The following is a 19095-nucleotide window of genomic DNA, read 5'->3' as shown; positions in this document are numbered from 1 at the left end:
TGCGCTGGCACTGAGCATGTGCTGCACGACCTGGGCAGGGGCCACCCACGTGCCCCGCACCCGGGGCTGGCACCGCTCATGTGCCACGCACCGGGGATGGGGCCAGCCCAGATGATTCGGCAGGCACACATAAATGCCCCTCTACACTATGAGTTTTCTCAGAAAAAGAATATGTCATGATCTCATTTGTATATTTTCTGCTGATCTGTTTTTGCACTGAGGTTTTTGCACAAAAACAAGCTGTGTGGACATTTTCTTTTTGCTCAAAAACCCCTTTTTCCTTAAGATCATTGGAGCATAAGGATCTTGCGCAAAAACCTCAGCACAAAAATGGATTGGCAGAAAATATGCAAATGAAATTGTGACTCATGAAAATGAGTCCCTCATTTGCATATTTTTTGCAGAGAAAACTCTTAGAGTAGATGTTGCCTTTGAGACTAACAAAAACATATCTATAGTAGTATGAGCTTTCATGGGCAAAACCCACTTCACCAGATGAGCTCAGATGCGCTTTATTGGTCTGAATGAGGGGTTTTACATACTGTGGAAACATCAAAATTCTTGCCCCAACTATCACATTAAACACTAAATTTACAAAACTGCGTGCATGCATGCTGCATGTAAAACTATCATTTGGTCATGTAATTGTCCGTGCATGCCCTGAATATACTCAATAGCAGATGTTTAAATGCAAAGAAACAATTAGGAACCTAAATAAAATACAACTAAATAGGCTTTAAAACAAGGGCATAGACAGCTTTTTTATTTGAGGAAGCTACAGTTTTAAAAAATAGCTGTTAATATTGTTACACTATCTAATGCCTGTAGCAGCAACAGTCTCCTGATAACTCAGTTTGTTCTGATTAGCTCAGATGGGGGTACAGGTGTCTGATTACTTCAGCTGCTGATGGTCTCTTTGTAAGCTGGCTCTTGGTAGCAGAGGTTAGGTTGTAGGTATTTCCTGCAATAGGCCCTGATTTCTTTGTTCTCTGTCTGGGAAGTGGCTTAGCAAACAGAGTGTCCTGTTCTTGTGAAGAAGAATTCTGTGGATCTGTGTAAGGCTCACCTGTCTGTAATTTTTCTATTCTTTTTGTAGCCAAGCTAGCTGTTTCTGAGGATGGCACTGTATTTGGTAGGTGCTATGTGTACTAGCTGGTTTTCTGATAGTGTGTATTTATTTTGTTTCTTGCTGTTTTGTTGTGTTAGGTTCCCTCTCTTTTTTCCTATGGGTTGGTCGGGTGGGTTCTCCATGGGGGTCCACTTCAGATGAGTTTAACAAGTTGACCCACAAGCCTGGGGTTCTGTGTGCACTTGCTCTCTCTTATACTGTGGAGGATGTATTGATGTGTGTAGGTAATGTTATTGGCTGTGCTAATATAAAATCTGCCTTTCAAATGAGTAAATTTGAGATTTTTTCCATGAATCATTTGTGAATTGCTTGGTACAAGAGGGACTTGTGGTCAAGGAATCTTTCGTTTCAGCTTTTTCCTTTTTATTCCTGATGCTAAAATATATTTTTCCAATGTTTCCCTCACCTACTTCATTTACAATGAAAAGCTAGTATCTGATCTCTCTCAATGTCGAACTTTAGTTTCTGATGTTAGGATAATTCTCTTGGCTTGTGAGAATCCTAATCTGAAACACTATGGCATTCTGACCCCAGGTTTTAAAATAACCCTGAACAGTCCTTCAACCTGATTTTAAAACTGCATATATAAAGAGTAGATTATACAGTATTTGCTACCTCTGAGCAAGCTAAAATGTTTCTTGTTTGGTGATCCTGGTCAATTGAGGGGTTACTACTTACGTACAATTGGCTTTGGAGTCCTTGGTAAGAATATAGGACCTGAAGATAAGGAGGAGGAGCATGGACACCAAGGCTACGTCTATACTGCAAGTTTTTGTTGGCAGAGTATGCTAATGAAGCACGCATTGGTCATGCTATCATTTGCATATTCTCTGCCGATGCTTTTTGCACAACAGGTTCTTGCACAAAAACAAGCAGTGTAGATGGGTCTGTTTTGCACAAAAAATCCCTTTTGTGCAAGATCTTTATGCCTCAAAAAAGGAGATTGTTCGAGAGATACAGAGCTCCTATTGGATTTTTTTCCCAAAAATTCTTCCTCTTGCCATTGTTTCTTTCTCCTTCTCATCTCTGTGCTGCTGCCCAACTTTTGTTCTCTAAATACTGATGCTGAGATGGTCATAAAAGGGCACAACTCTGAATTTCTCAGACAAAAATAGGCTGATTTTCCTTTTGTAAGACAAACCCTCAGAGCCTAATAATCAGGAGAACTGGTTGAAGCAATCGGAAGCTCTCTTGAGCCATGGCTCCAGTGTCCTTGCTGGGATAGCTGTTCTGTTTTACCAGGGGATGGGGCCCACAGATCCTCTCTGTGAAGGAGATTGTGCAAGGCCAGCTCCTTGAGATGCTTTTAATGTTTTTGCTGTGTATGTGCCCACATTGGGACAAAAAAAAGTGTCTCCTTTTTGCAAACTCTTACACATGCCATGTTTGACTGTGAGCTTTCTTGGAAGGGGATTTCATTTGTTTTCGACAGAAATCATGAGAAGCTCCACCCTCAGTCAGCCAAGGAACTCTGTAGTCTCCTGTTGACCTTTGGATGAGTAGATGTTTGGAGGTTTTTCCTCCTCATTGAGAGGCAGTACTTTTGGCTGAAAGCTACTCCCACATCTCAGTGGCTAGATTGGATTATTTTATACCATGAAATCCAGTGTAAATATATTCAGTCTTTCATGTCTCCCACTTGTCTGATTATCATTGTCTTCCTCTCTCCTTTTTCCTGTCTGTTCTTCCCACTAGCATTTAAATACCAAATTGTTCCAGGCCTTGAATTTCACCCAAACATTCACTGTAGCTTGGGATCATTGGCAGCAGCAGAAGCCCCTTTCAGTCCTTGAAAGAATGGTGGTATGTCAGAGAAGTCCAGATGGTACCGTTTGGTAGAGGTATACTAGGCTACCACATGATCCTTGTATCGAGTCATGTATGGCCTGGAATGAGATATCTTGGCCGTTTATGGCAACTTTTGATGTGGGGATGTGCAGCTTCAGCAAATTCTACCTGAAGTACTGACTCCTGAGATGTTTGCCGAAAAAGAAGATGAAAGGAGCACTGTTCAGGCCCTCTGAATCCAGCTGCATGGCCTTGATACTCCCATAAAAAGAAAAAACCTATGGACTGTCTTGTCTCTGGCTGCCAAATGGTTATTAGCTGACTGAAATGGGTGGAATCTGGAAAGCTGCTCTTTCCTTTCACAGTACTGTGTATTTGCCTGAATCCTGTAATGTGCTGACAATGGCAGAGCTGCACCAGAGCTTACCTTGTGTAACCAGTGAGGTGCAATGGGCCTCGATACTACACTGTCACTGCAGGAACTCTCTGTTGCAAGCCCAGAAGCTCTCTGCAGTCAGGCCTCCTGCATTGATAAGCTGCTGTCTGAATTCTACAAATATTTCATGCATCTTATCGGTCTGACGTATAGCTAGTAATTATGGAGAGTCTGAAGGAGAACTGACTCTCCACTGCTTCTGGGCAGTTATTACTCTGCTGCACAAAAAATGAGACTGCTGTGATTTTCAGAATAATACACACATTTTCTCTCTCTGCTTCAGTTACAAAATTTTACCCAGGGCCTTAACTAAGCAGCTGAAGGACTATTTGAACACTTGTTTGATCAGGATGAATCGTATTCTGTTCCTAGCTGCTGTATTTTTTGATGATTTGTTCTGAATTCACTGTGTTTTTTACTGTTAGTAAACTTTTAATCTGCGTATGGAGCAGAAAGCCTTTGAGATGGTCTCATGTTTCTGAAAGATGACTGTGGTTAGGTATTTTGGAATTGGATCAGTGCACTTCATATATTTCTTTACTGGTGTGTGTTTAAAAATCTCAGGGGGTTAGCTGTGTTAGTCTAACTTTAAAAACAACAAATAGTCCTGTGGCACCTTAGAGGCTAACTAATATACAATATATCATGAGCTTTTGTGGGCAAACCCCACATCTGAAGAAGTGGGTTTTGCCCATGAAAACTCATCCTTTAAAGACACTAAACACATGATAATGGGGGTATTAGCTGCTGCTTCCCTATCCACGGGGGCATATACTGAGAGACCCTTTGCCTGGGATGGTATATGCTCTAAATCTGGAACCATTCCTGTACCTCCTAAGAAGATGTTTGATGGGCCTGCCTGGGCCAGGAGAACCAGATGCTTTCCCAGTTTGTCTAACCTATCCTGATGACCTCTCTGTTTTTCTCGTATCTGAAGGTAAAGTGTGGCACTTTGTTTCTGTTTACAACTGTATGTACAAGCATCCTTTGCTTGAATTAACTAGGCTAACAGTACTTACACCATACATATACACTCTGCTTTAGCCTCTGTGGGGTCAAGCCCTTATCTGTCCTTTTATTGTAGACAATGGAAAACTTTCCCATTGCACACACAATTGTTATGAAATATAGTATGAAATGTCTTGCTATAGAATGTTCTGCATTTTTTTTTTTTTTTTTTTTTTTGGAAAGGGAATGGTTCCCTAAAATAACTTGCTTTCAGTAAGTAAGAAACCAAGAAGAAAGAAAATCATTCTTATAAAATTACACATTTATTCCTGTTTGTTTCCTGAGTAATTACAAACCTTTTTTATACCATAGACCAGTAAACCCATTCATAAACTTCTGGCAGACCAGTAACATTTATTTGTATTTTCATTATGATATAAAAATAAAATATGACCTGAAAATAAAAAGGAGTCAAAAAGTGGAAACTAGGACAAATTACAAAGGATGAATATAAACAAACAGCCCAGGTATGCAGGGGCAAGATTAGAAAGGCAAAGGCACAGAATGAGCTCAAACTAGCTACAGACCTAAAGGGAAACAAGAAGACATTCCAAAAATATATTAGGAACAAGAGAAAGATCAAGGACAGGGTAGGCCCATTGCTCAGTGAGGCGGGAGAAACAATAATGGGAAACTTGGAAATGGCAGAGGTGCTCAATGACTTTTTTGGTATGGTCTTCACCGAGAAGTCTGATGAGGAAGGAATGCCTAACATAGTGAATGCTAGGGAGAAGAGGGTAGAGGTTTAGAAGATAAAATAAAAAATCACTTAGAAAAGTTAGATGTCTGCAAGTCACGAGGGCCTGATTAAATGTATCCTAGAATACTCAAGCTGATTGAAGAGGTATCTGAGCCTTTAGCTATCATCTTTGGAAGACAGGAGAGATTCCAGAAGACTGGAAAAGGGCAAATATAGTGTCTATCTATAAAAGGGAAAATAAGAACAACCCAGAAAACTACAGACCAGTTAGTTTAACTGCTGTGCCAAGAAAGATAATGGAGCTAGTAATTAAGGAATTCATCTGCAAACACCCATCACCTTATCTTCCAGGTAACAGCCAGCATGGATTTGTAAAGAACAAATCATGTCAAACCAATCTCATAGCTTTCTTTGATAGGATAATGAGTCTTCTGGATAAGGGAGAAATGGTGGATGTGGTATGCCTAGACTTTAGTATGGCATTTGATATAGTCTTGCATGATATTCTTATCAATAAACTAGGCAAATACAACTTAGATGGGTGCATAACTGGCTGGATAACTGTTCTCAGAGAGTAATTAATGGTTCACAGTCCTGCTGGAAGGGCATAACAAGTGGGATTCTGCAAGGATCTGTTTTGGGACCGGTTCAGTTCAATATCTTCATCAATGATTTAGATATTGGCATAGAGAGTATACTTATTAAGATTGCAGATGATACAAAGCTGGGAGGGGTTGCAAGTGCTTTGGAGGATAGGATCATGATTCAAAATGATCTGAACAAACTGGAGAAATGGTCTGAGGTAAATAGGATGAAGTTTAATGAGGACAAATGCAAAGGTCTCCACCTAGGAAGGAACAATCAGTTTCACATTACAGATTGGGAAGCAACTGTCTAGGAAGGAGTACTGCAGAAAGAGCTAGGGACCATAGTGGTCTGCAAGCTAAATATTAGTCAACAATGTGATGCTGTTGCAAAAAAAGCAAACATGATTCTGGGATGCATTAACAGGAGTGTTGTGAGCAAGATACAAAAAGTAATTCTTCCACTCTAGTCTGCACTGATTAGGCCTCAATTGGAGTATTGTGTCCAGTTCTGGGTACCACATTTCAAGAAAGATGTGGACAAATTGAAGAAGGTCCAAAAAAGAGCAAACGAATGATTAAAGGGCTAGAGAATATGACCTATGAAGGAAGACTGAATTAATTGGGCTTGTTTATTTTGGAAAGGAGAAGACTGAGAGGGGACATAATAGCAGTTTTCAGATATCTAAAAGGGTGTCATAAGGAGGATGGATAGGACAAGAAGCAATTGGCTTAAACTGCAGCAAAGGAAATTTAAGCTGGACATGAGGAAAAGCTTCCTAACTGTCAGGATGGTTAAACACTGGAATAAGTTGCCCAGGGAGGTTGTTGAATCTCCATCTCTGGAGATATTTAAGAGCAGGTTAGATAGATGTCTATCAGGGATGGTCTAGAGGGTACTGGGTCCTGCCATGAGGACAGGGAACTGGACTCGATGACTTCTTGAGGTCCCTTACAGTTCTCATGTTCTATCATCTGCCAAAAGCCCTGGCCCCCAGAGCCACTGTGAATAGCCAGCATCAGCTCTGGCAGTCGCAATGTGGTGGGTGGCTGCTGCAGCTGAAGCTAACTGTTCGCGCCAGCTCTGTGGGCTGGCGTACATCCTGGCCCCAGAGCCACCCCTGTCGCCAGCCCTAACCCCAAGAGCTCTCCACTGCCCCCCCCCCCCCCGGTGCCACCCACTGACCTCTGCACTTAATCCACCATGCCAGCCTGCCAGCCTCCTCTTAGAGCCCCGCACCACAACCAGACGCCTCAGTGCCAGCCTCCCATTTCCAGAGCATCATTGCATCCAGCCCCCTCCCCAGTTCCAGCCTCCCAGTCCCCAATATTACCCCCACCCTCAGAACCCTGGCATTACCCTTGCTCCCAATGCCTGCCCTGTCCCCCTCATCTAGTCCTGCTCTAGCTGCCAGCTGAGCACTGCTGCCTGGGTTGCGGCTGCTCTAAGGCTACTGTGCCAGGCTCCGCACGGCCCTCCCAACTTGCAGTGAACTGCTCTTTTACATCTAGGAAGAGTCCCTGCATCTGCCCGGTACTGGTTGGCTGAGAGGCGGGGTAGGACACACCTCTTCCCAACAGCCATGGTGGGAAGGGAAGCACTGGACCATGTGCCCCAGCCCCAGCCCCTCAAGCCACTGTAGCCAGCGGTTCATGACCTGGCACCAGGCTGCAGACCAGGGGTTGGAAATCGCTGTCCTAATTTACTCTACTCTATCTGTGATGATTTGATTAGGGGTCTGATCCTGCCCCCATTGAAGTCAGTGCCAAAGCTCCTTCTGACTCCAAAGGTGCACAATCCCACCGTTCTGTATCCCTTTCTACCCCTTGCCAAACCTTATTCAACTTTAGCTTTTCAGTACCATCGGGACACTGCACTGTACGTACTCTTTCAACAAAGTATGCTTTTCTCGTCAGAAATTTATTCTGTAACCACATTTTCTCAAGTCAGTTCTGAACAGAAACTATGGTCATTCAGCATCATTCATAGTTAGTGATGGCCTTTTGTTCATCTTCCAAGCTCTGGCTTGTTTAACTCAGAAGACTTAGCTGAGTTGGTATCATTTATCTTATTTGTTTAGTAGAAATCTTTGTTCTTTTTGAAAAAATCTAAATCAAATTACAAAATAATGATCTAGTACATTTGACATAAGTGTAAGAATCAGAAGAAGCATTAGTTCATCCTGAATGTGATATTTAACAGTTTTAGCCCTTATGTGACAATTGTCATAAATAGACTTATTTTATGTCTCTGTAACTTATTTAAAATTGCTCAAATATTTTGTTGCAAATATATTTTAACCTATAGCTTGTTTACTATTACTTTGACTACTTAAGTTGTATGACTGGGCACCTAATTCACATGATGATGTTTATTTCCTGACTGGATTAGTGGAATTAGTATTAAAGTCATAAAGATTTCAAGATGGCTGTGCTAACTCTTCCAAGATTCCATGAATCTTGTGTGAGACTGAATCTTATATTCACATGAATATTTCTGAGATTTTCACTTTCTGCAAATGCGCTTTCAGAAAAATCAGTGAGAGGAATATTTGTAGAAAGTAAAGGGGTTGTTAGTCAAACACATTTTAGGAAAAAGAATGTTTGATATTTATCCAGCTGTACCTTTGGGACTGACCATATTCAAAGGCCTTTTCAAGTAGATGTGGCTTGATGGTTGCATTTTTGTTTTAACTTCAGTCTCTTTCCTTTTTATAACTGAACACTTTGGAACCACACAGGAAATATAACAGAGAAAAAGAGAGAGTGTGCGTGTGTGAAGGTTTCAATGGTTAACAAAGATTATTTTATACATATTATAACTTTAATAATTGAAGACAATATTTAATAAATAAACATACTAAAACTCCAAGAGTCTGTATGTAAGGGGCCCTATTCTGCACTCTTATTCACACTGAATGCTACTTATGCAAATAGCTCAATTTTTAGTACAGCTCATATGGCCACGGTCCAGAGGGCCTGATTTAAATGTGTGGATCAATGTAAAAATTCCCAGAAATTTCAATGAATTTTTTTAATCCAGCTTCTGCCCATAAAGAATTAAATAAGGGCTTATCTGTAATACAGAGCCTCTGCTGTGTATCTGTGCCTTCAAAGCCTCCTAGTGGAGATGGAGCATGAGCTGGCAAAGTGTTCTCCCAGAATAGCTAAACCATCTCTTTGAATGGCATTAGCTATGCCAGCAAAAGCACTCCTTTGTTTGTTTTAGTTGCATCCACAAGGGGTTGTGCCAACATAGTTATGTCGGCTAAGATGTTGTGAACTTTTTTTACAGTCCTAGCCAATGCACCATGTCAACAAATCTTTGCAATATAGACTAAGCCTCACTTCTTACCTTTACATCTTTACTGAGGAATGAGGATGATCCATGAAGATAATTGTGAAGTTATTGTGCCACTGCATTGTACATGCCTTCAAAATTAGAACGTCAGTATCCTGACTTTTCTGAAACACAGACTTTTTTATGTTTGATGGAAGAAGTGGTACTATTTTAATCAAATCATAAATGATGATGATTTATCCTGCACAATAATATGCTTTTGGCAAAAATAGACAGATGTATTAGGTGAATTTTTGTTTCAAAAATGTACTATAGGTTATATAAACTGTTTAATAATAATATATGGAGATATACCTCTCTCATAGAGCTGGAAGGGACCTCAAGAGGTTATCAAGTCCAGTCCCCTACCTTCACAGCAGGACCAAATACCATCTCTGACAGATTTGCCCCAGATCCCTAAATGGCCCCCTCAAAGGCTGAATTCATAACACTGGGTTTAGCAGGCCAGTGCTCAAAGCACTGAGCTATCCCTCCTCTGTCTATTTAAGCTATCCATCTTTTTAAAGGGAATAGATAAATAAGCCTGTGATATAAGAAGTAGTATTAGTCAAAGGATGAATGTGTATCTTACAAATATTTTTTTAAATTGGCATAAATAGATGTCATACATTATATTAGTAAAATTTGCCATAGCTTTTATTCTGCTTCTGTGAAACAATGATAAATTTGGGCACCTAAAAACATCTAAACCTTCCATTGTATGACATCCACTGCAGTTGATTTTATGTACTCTAGAAGACTTTTCTCACAGTCCAGTATTTGGATACTATTGACTTTGTAATCTTTAGACACATTCTTAATGAGTAGAAAAGACACGAATCTCAGAGATAAAGATGCAAAGTAACAGTGACTCTTTACGTGGGTTGTCAGTAAGAGAAAGCTCAAACATAAATATCTGATGCACAGAGGTAACACAAATTATTCTGATAGATTACATTGTTTGTCTCTGTTTCAAATTACTCTGTCAATCCAGGAAAAAGAGGTTAAGAGGTCAGCCTAAAAGTGCTTGAAAGGGCATTGTCAAAGAATTTTTTTAATAGATTTAAAATCTATGTCACTCTTTTGCTAATATTTTAGATGCACAAACCAAATAAAGTTTTCATCCAATTAAAAGACTTACACTATAGCCAGTGGGAAAATTCTCATTCATCTTAACAGGAGAAGATCAAGCCCTTACATGTGAAATTAAAACCAGATATACTGATTTGCTGAAGGTCTCCAATAAATGTTGCATTCCTTGAACTGATTTGATTAAAAAAATAAAATGTATTCCCACAATATAAGAACTAGAGGTCACCAAACGAAATTAATAGGCAGCAGGTTTAAAACAAACAAACTAGGAAGTTTTTCATCACTCAACACAGTCAACCTGTGCAACTCCTTACCAGAGAATGCAATGAAGGCTAGAACTTTAACAGGGTTCAAAAAAGAGCTAGCTAGATTCATGGAGATTAGATCCAACAGTGGCTATTAGCCAGGATGGTGTCCTTAGCCTCTGTTTCTTTGGAAGTGGGAGACAGGGGAGGGATCATGTGAAGATTACCTATTGTGATCCCTCTCTCTGGGACATCTGGTATTGGCAACTATCGGCAGACAAGATAGTGGGCTAGATGGACCTTTGGCCGTTCTTATGGGTCATACAGGGGTTTTTTGATTTTGAATTTGATTTGGTTTTTCCCTGGCAGAAGGAAACACTTAAAATTACATGAGCTTTGAAAACAGGTATAAGGAAAGAGTGCCAGTTTTGGAGCCTATCCTGTTGTGTTCCTTAACAACCCTTTAATATGGCAATGATTGCCCAGGAACTCTAGATAGTCCAGGCTGCCCATGCTTAGCTTCATGAGCCATAGGAGCAAGGGGTAGGCTGAGTCCCCAAGGATCACCATTGGCATTTCAATGCATCCAATGTTAATTTGTCAGTCTGGGAAGAAAGTTCCAGCTTGCGGCTTTCTGAAGAGGCAGCAGTTCCTAAAAATGGGTGCACATCATACACCTTTCCTGACCATCCCTTACTGATGAAATGGCTCTCGTGATCCTACAGCACCATTAAGAAGTACCCCCCGACAGTTAATGTACTTCTTGGAAGGGTGTTCCTTGGCAATTAAGGAACCACATCGTGGCAAAGCCCTCCACTATGTCCTGCACATTTCCCAGAGTCAGTACCCTCCATAGAAGAGAATTGATTGCCTTGGCTACTTGGAACACAACAGCCCCCACAGTAGATTTTCCCACTGTGAATTGATTCTCAAGTGGCCAGTAGCTGCTTGGTGTTGCAAGCTTCCACAGAGCAATTGCCACTTCTCCATTGTTGGTGCAGGTCTCATTCTAGTATTCTTGCAATTCAGAGTGGGAGAAAGCAATTTGAAGACTTCCATGAAAGCCAGCTTATGCATGCAGCAGTTTTGCAGCCACTGCTGTGTGTCCCATAGCTGCATCACAATGCAGTCCCAACAGCCTGTGCTTGTCTCATGGCACCAGAACCAGCGTTCCACTGTGTCAAGAGGATCGAATGCCAGCAGCATTTGCCAGTCGCTCAACTCCAGTGCTTCATAGAAGAGTTTTAATGGCCTCCCAAGATTCTTCCTCATTCTGGCAGACCCTGGGTGCACTCTGGATATACTCCAGCATAAGGCACACTGTGGTTAATATGATTGCCATAATGTTTTGCTGCTGAATGGGTTCCATGCATGCACCAAGCTATGGCATCTTCATGGAAGGGAAAAAAGGAACAAAAAGACTGTTTGCCATTGCTTTCAAGCAGGGGGAGGGAGGAAACTAGTGCATCATGGTACGCTGATGCCATGTACCCAGAACCACCTGCTGCACAGTTTTGGTCCTAGCATGCACTAGGAACATAACCCAGAATGCAAAGGGGTGGCAGAAACTGTGGGATAGCTACTCACAGTGCATTGCTTGTAAAGTCAACAGTAGACAGCTTATTGGAGATGTACTACTTTAAACTATACCATATTCTTGCACACAGTGGGGACATGCACCTTCAACTTTGCAAAATTGAGTGCTAAAAAATAATAATAAATTTGACCATATCTTGTGGTGTAAACAAGGCCCAAGTGTTTTTCTAGGTAACTTTTTAAAAAACTGGGTTAAAACTCCCACTGACTTCAGTGGATAAATGACTGTGGCCTGATTATAAGTATTACTCCCCTATATAGAAAGGTCAGATCCTAAGAGGTTCTTTAGCTAGCATATTGAAAAAATGTGTTATGGCTGCTCTGAACTCCCACTGAAATCAATGGGCTTGATCTTTCACCTACTACAATAATTGGCAGCTCATCCATTGATTCAGCATTCTTTTGAAAAAAAATTGAAAGAACAGAGGGGTTTTTCTGACATTGGTAAACCTCTTTCTACGAGGAAGAAGACTTTTTACGAAAGAGCTCTTTCGGAAAAAGGTGTGTGTGGATGGGGCAAAGGGAGTTCTTTCGAAAGAAAAGGAAAGAGGAAAAAGCCCAGGTGCCCTGGTGGCCACTCTGTCCATAGTAATCACAACTTACATGCAAGATAGCATTCACACTGAATGGACACTCTCTCTCAAAAAAGCAGATTGCTTTTTTGATGCGCTTTTGCTGTGTAGACGCTGTCTTTCAGAAGAAGTTTTTTCGGAAGATCTCTTCCGGAAAAGCTTCTTCCAAAAAAAGCCTGCAGTCTAAACATAACCTCTTCGATAACCTCCGGTATCCTGGAAAAACTTCGCTGCATCCAGGGAATGCATCTGCTCTTTCAACATGTTTTGTGGAAAAGCAGACTCACTTTTTTGGAAACCCTGTCTTCCTCATGCCACGAGGAAGAAGGGCTCTTCTGAAAGAAGAGGTTTTTCCGAAATTTGGCCCAGTGTAGGGGTGTGTCTAGACTATTCCTCTTTCAAGAGAGGAATACAAATGAGGGAAATAAAAAATACAAATGAAATGCTGATTTACAAATCTCGTGCTTCATTTGCATAATCTTTCGATCCCTTTTTCGAAAGATTTTTTTCAAAAAAAGCAGTTGATGGGGATCTTTCCCAAAAAAAAACCCTTTTTTGAAAGAACCTTGTAAACCTTATTTTTCCAGGAATAAGGGTTCTTTCAAAAAAGGGTATTTTTTTTCAAAAGAACCCCATCTAGCCTGCTTTTTTTTCCAAAAAAAAACACTCTTCCAAAAAAGCGATTGGAAGAGATTATGCAAATGAAGCACGAGATTTGTAAATCAGCACTTCATTTGCATTTTTTATTTCCCTCATTTGTATTCCTCTCTCAAAAGTGGAATGTAGTCTAGACGCACCCCTACAGTGAGTTAATTTCGGAAAAGCCTCTTCCGACAAAACTATTTGAAAAGGTATGCAAATTGCAGAGCACAATTTGTGTACCTTTTTCTGATAAAAAGTGGCACTCTAGACCTAGACTGAGAACAAACATAGCTGTGGTCTCAAAAAAAGGTGCCAGAAGCTGTTTGTATTGCCCTACCACTGACATTAAGTCTTGTTTCTGACTAAGGACTGTGTGTCCCAGAAACATGCTGCCTTTCAGACAGGCTCTAGAAACAGCAAGAGCAGAGAGAGTTTTTAAATTGATGATAGTGGTTTTTAAATAGGCACACAGTAATGGTACTGCACGGTGTATGTTTTAGTATTAAAGATACACAAGTTGAAACAAAAGTTAATATCTACCACTCCCCAAGCTAATGTAATGAACTTGACTATATCTTGGAGCAGGCACGGCTCGGTTACACTTCTCCAGCCAAAGGAATTCCTGCGGGCACTCCAGTTTGACCCCTTGTGCTCAAAATGTCCAGTTCCTATTTGAGAGCGCAGTGTTGCTACTGTAAGCTGCAGAGAAGAGCACCATGTCTGTCTTTTCTCGGTGTTTATAAGGCTTGACCTAGCTAAGGGCCGAACATCCTCCGTTCCCATTTTCTTTAATAAGCATCTAAGAGAGTCGGCGCTCTGAATTGGCCCCTAGTCAAGAGCACGGAAATACAGCCACGGAAGACTCTGTTTGAGGACTGTGGCGCGGGTTCTCCGCTGAGCGCCTGGCGCAGCAATGGAGTGGAGATTTACAGGAGACAGTAATCGCTCCCTACGCCCCTGATCGTGCCCCTGGCACAGGATAACGCAGTGTGGGGGATGCCGTAGAGTAAACGGCATCAGGTGCCGGGGGTCTTCGCACTCCGGCCGCTCCCACTGGCCTGCTGCAACGCCCTCTCCCCTTTCAGGGAAGAAGGGGTGGTAGCCAGTTTGGAAGATTCTCGCCAAGGGTATCTATCCCCAGCGGGGGGCAGGGTGGTGGTGAGGAAGGTTGCTCCCTGGCCGTGTTGAAATCAGTGGGAGAGCGAGCCGGTGTGTTTAAAAAAAAAATTACAGTTTTGTGGAAATATGTTTAGATACTGTGTCTCAGGACACACACAAAAAAACAGGCGAACAATAGGCTTGCGATAACTGTTTGCTGGTCTATTGTATGGGGCAATGTGTTTCTTCTGTAATAATGCAAATATAAATTAGACACGTAGCTGAATTTGTAAATGTTCGGGTAATATTACTGCCAGATGCCAGTAGGACATACCATTCCTGACATCACTGAGGCTGGAAGATTTATGGAACTTTGGCGGCTGAATTTACTCATGAAAAGGACAAGGTTGGACAGTTGGCTTGTTTATTCACTAAATAAGTCTCCTGTGTCTTTTCCAATATAAGCCATGGGAATGTGGCACTCAGACCAATATTGACAGTATCTCATTGAAACATTATAGCGATAACTTTATCAGTGGTATGTGACACAAGATGGCACCAGACCACAGCGTGCTGTCTTCATATAGGTCTACAAACATTTTAGATAAACTGGTGGCTTACGTTTAAAGATCTCTGAAATGCCGTTAGCACATAGATTTGTTTTACTGAATTTAACCGTCTTTATTTTTCAAATTGTTTTCATTCATGAGGTGCCAAGAACCAGAATAAATTACAAAATCACATTTAATGTTAGTGACTCTTTAAATGGAATTTTTCATTCAAACTTTGTCATTAAAATAGAAAGACCTTTTGGTTGTGACCATACAAGCATAATAAATGGTGTATGTTTGTGATACTTTGAATGCATCTTGCCCATATGCTGCACTGCACGGCTACATGAATGAAGCATTTACCAAATCAGGCCCACCACATTAAACAGAAAAACAATCTTTATTCATGGTAACTTATCAGTTTCAATTAATCAACCTTAACAATAGAAATTCTGATGTGTTCAAGCAACTTGAAAGCAATAGGTCATCTCCAGGGCAGCCATGTTGTGTCTTTGTGCCTATGGCTTCACACAAAGCGACATCTCCAATAAATGTACATATACAAATTCATATGTATGCATATATACATATACGCGGCTAGCCACTTCAAGGTCTATACCATATAAGTTTGCATGTTTGTACAGTACTTGTTTACCTTTAAGTTCTACAAAATGTCATTGTTTTCTAGTATTTTTAAGCTCTGTAAGTTTAAACAAAGGAAAAGAAATTTCCATTGGATGACCATCCTTTCAGTTTCTCTGCTGCTATGTGAATGGCATTGTGAAAACCTTTCCAATGGTATTGAAAAGGGGTAACCATTGGTTTGATTTGGTTACACGGTTTCGTAAAGAGCTCCCTCCCACTGCCTTAGGGTCTGTGAAAGGTCTGTGACCTGTTTAGAACTGCCAAGTGAAATGTCATGTCGCCCCTCCCAAATGGGAGTATCTGCATTCATTTGATCAGTATAAAAAATGATTGGGGATGGCGAGATCAGTGCTTTTGAATTGCAATTTATACCAGTTTACAAAAATGCACATTGTTGGAAAAGAAAACATGGAAGTGTTTCTTTCGAAATTGCATTACCTGTGAAATGTCATTAGTCTTTTTAGGATATTTACATCCTATTTTTTACTATCTAAAGGAAAGAGGTAACATGAAATTCAGTAGTGGATTGGGATATTAATGAATATTGTCCTAGTTATTGTCTGCTGTTAAAGTTTGGTATCAAATATTTGGGGGACGCTCTTTCCTGGGTCTTTTTCAAACTCTGGTTGTAGTTTGTAGCCATTGTCACAATCACCATGTGAGGATACGTTGTCCTCGTTGTGGTGAAATGACACACAAACTAAAACCCTGGGATAATTTGTAACACTCAACGTAAGAACATTTTCCTTTTTAGTGGTAGGTGCATTGCCCATTGATGGCTTGTCCAGAGATGCAGCCATTCAATATTTAATTTGTTTCTATTTAACTGGCTACTTCCCTGGTGCTCACCCATAATCTACCCCCCCCCCCCAAAAGTAACACAAGCTGAGATGGACATATTTTAAACGTATAATGTTGAATGTACTAGCTGTCGCTTTCTAATAGTTACTCAGTTCTCAAAGGAAGTGTATAAAGTCTGCCTCTGTGGCATTAGTGATTTCAAGAAATGCGTATATCCGATGTTCTCTTTATGAAGAAATATACACCTGCATATTCTGTGTCATAGCATCTTCTAGTGAGATCAACTCTGAACGGATGGGGTTACTCGTTAGTGTTTGGCAGAAAGCGCTGAAAGTAGGTCCTTGTGTGTTATCCACTGGCTTTCAGGGGAACATTAGAAATCACTGTCTTTTCCCAAACAATTTGAAATCTGCTGTTCTCCTCAGATGAAAAGGGCCGTTTAATACCTTTGCGGTTCCTATATGGGTGCCCATTAAGTTTCTTTTACTTTCCAAGAACATAATGGGATAGATGGCAGCATTTCTTTAACTTACTATAAGATCGTTATTGAGAAAATGACATAGGAGTTTCTTCCTTTTCATGTGCACATGACCAACAGTGATGCGTTAAAATAGCACTTTTGCACAGAAATTATAGCACTTGAACTGAGAATGTCAGCCCTGTAGTGCCCTGTGCAAGATACACCCGGTATTCTGTATACCCCCCTGTTCTCACTCTCAATAACTCAGAATATAAATCTGCCTCCGGCATCACGCCTGGACCTAGAAAATCACTGCCCAGCGTGATGGCTAAGCACTTCTCCTTAGAGACCCACAATTCAGAAGTGAGGCAGTGGCCACATAATAACCCCCCAGTGCTGACCACCATCCAACACTAACTGATCTTTAAAAAATAAAAATCATAATGTACTAATGATACATGGGACAAAGAGCAGAGCAAATCAAAATTAAATGTGGAATTGAGAAAACAAGAAAAGCAAAAGTTGTGTTGTTTTACAAGTTCACCAGGGCTGTGCAGGCTGTTGTAAGGGCTGGCAGATAAGTGACCCAAACTAACCTTTGGGAAGAGAGGCTTGGCTGGTAAAGCTGCCACAATGGTGAAAAACTACTGTAGTGGGGAAAGCAGTGGATGGCAAAGTTAAAGCTGCTACCACTTTCTCTGGGAAGAGGATCCCTGTCTCCCAGAGCCCCCAATCTCCGGCTGTCGCCTTGCTCTGTGACTGGCATTGTCAAGACCTTGCCAATGGCACGGAAAGGCACCCATTGGTTTGGATACAGGGCGTCCGGCGCCTTAGGCTGCGCGCTCCTCACTCGGCGTGGGCCGCCAACTGAGAGCAGCGCCGCCTGCAGGTTGCGCCCCAGCGATGGCAACTGGGCTCTGAGCGGCTTCCGGCCTGATTTGCGCCCCGTGTCTCATGTGCCCTGTGTCTTGTCTCTTGCAGTGTCTGGGGACGACGAGTTTGGCGGGGCGCCTCCTTTCCCTTCACCTCCGTCCACGTTAACTTGACAGAAGAGCGGTGCCGTCGGGGGGCGGGGCAGGACGCACGGAAATAAATGCCAGGAGGTTTCCATGTGGCCCCGGAGCCGGCTCCGTGTATCGCCCCGCTGGGCAGCTAGGAACACTTGGCTCCCCCAAAGCGACGTGGTCTGGATGTGAAGCGAACGGCGGGAATTCTCCCACCTGCGCGCTCCTCGCTCGGAGGTCTGGTGATCACCCACCCGGGAGCGCGAACGTGTGCCGCTCACGTTGCTATCTGGTGCCATATTTGTCCCATGCGGGGCCTGGTTCGTAGTTCCACTGCTTGTAAGAGCGCAGTTTGAGTCTGAGTAAAGCCTGAACTTCGGTCAAATACACCACCAGCCTTGTTTAGAAACCACACCGCGTGAATGTTAAGTGCCTCGCTTTAACCGATCGTTTGATTTAGAGCTAGCCCTTAAACTGAGCAAGAATGAACGGCTGGGAGCACAAGGCTTTTGGCTGCGAGCTTTTCACCCATAAACAGAGCCTGATCTTGAAGTCTGTAGTTACCGCCAGAAGCTCGCTCATTCGACTTTACTAAAACTCACAGAAAGAAGGGCTGCTTGCTTTGGCCCTGGGATTCTACTGGGCCCACTTTAGGGGTGCGCATGGTGGCACTGATGTTGTAGGGGCTATTGATTCATATTTTCTTTTTCTTATTCTTTGACACCTCCCTTTTTAATGCTACCCGAAGAGACTTAAATTATACAAATTAAAACATTTCCGTAGGAACCATGAACTGGTAGTTTGATAAATTACAAGTTATCAGCCAATAGTCTAAGCATACGTGTGTGTGTGTGTGTGTGTGTGTGTGTGTGTGTGTGAGAGAGAGAGAGAGACGTGCGCGTACGATGTTTGTATACATGTATAAGATTGTGTTTTACAATACTGATCAATAAATGTAGAAGCTCTAATTTCTTACAAGTGTTGCCTGATCAGTTGTCAAAAGCTTTCAGTCGTAAATGTCTTCGGACGCTACCAAAGCAAACTAAAAAAAAATGCTTGCTAGTGTCATTAATATTCGATACAATATACCACCGCCTTCGTCATTTTCATCGCCACTGAGCTGTTTGCAGTTTGATTCAACTTCTCCCGCATGAATAACGAACGTTAAGATGCTCATCATTTATGCCAGGCAAAATGCTGATAATACTTCGCAAAACTACTCCTTGGGTCCCAGGCACTGTGTTCCTTTTCGCTGCCATTGTAAGGCTGAAATGCTGAGCCGTGGGTGAATAACTTAGTAAACGAGTAAAAGACTTAAAAGGTTTATTTGGGGGGAAACAGCGTTCTTTCCAACCCATGCCCATAGAGCAGCACGCTGCCGTCCACCATTATTCGAGCTTCATC

At 41.8% G+C, this 19095-nt stretch overlaps 1 protein-coding gene across 1 annotated transcript in view; it reads left to right on the top strand.

Annotated features, from left to right (window-relative positions):
- C2H10orf67 (chromosome 2 C10orf67 homolog) overlaps window positions 1-19095 on the top strand; it is a 127281-nt gene extending 108186 nt beyond the window's left edge. The window contains exon 16 of the mRNA XM_075922520.2: window positions 17669-19095. Within this exon, the coding sequence (XP_075778635.2) occupies window positions 17669-17733 (65 nt within the window). The 3' untranslated portion in view covers window positions 17734-19095. The remainder of the gene's footprint in view (window positions 1-17668) is intronic.

Source organism: Pelodiscus sinensis, chromosome 2 (genome assembly GCF_052426305.1).
Source record: "Pelodiscus sinensis isolate ZL-2025 chromosome 2, ASM5242630v1, whole genome shotgun sequence".
NCBI lineage: Eukaryota > Metazoa > Chordata > Testudines > Trionychidae > Pelodiscus > Pelodiscus sinensis.
The sequence above is the reverse complement of the archived record's forward strand: the minus strand, read 5'-3'. Positions and strand labels throughout refer to the sequence as shown.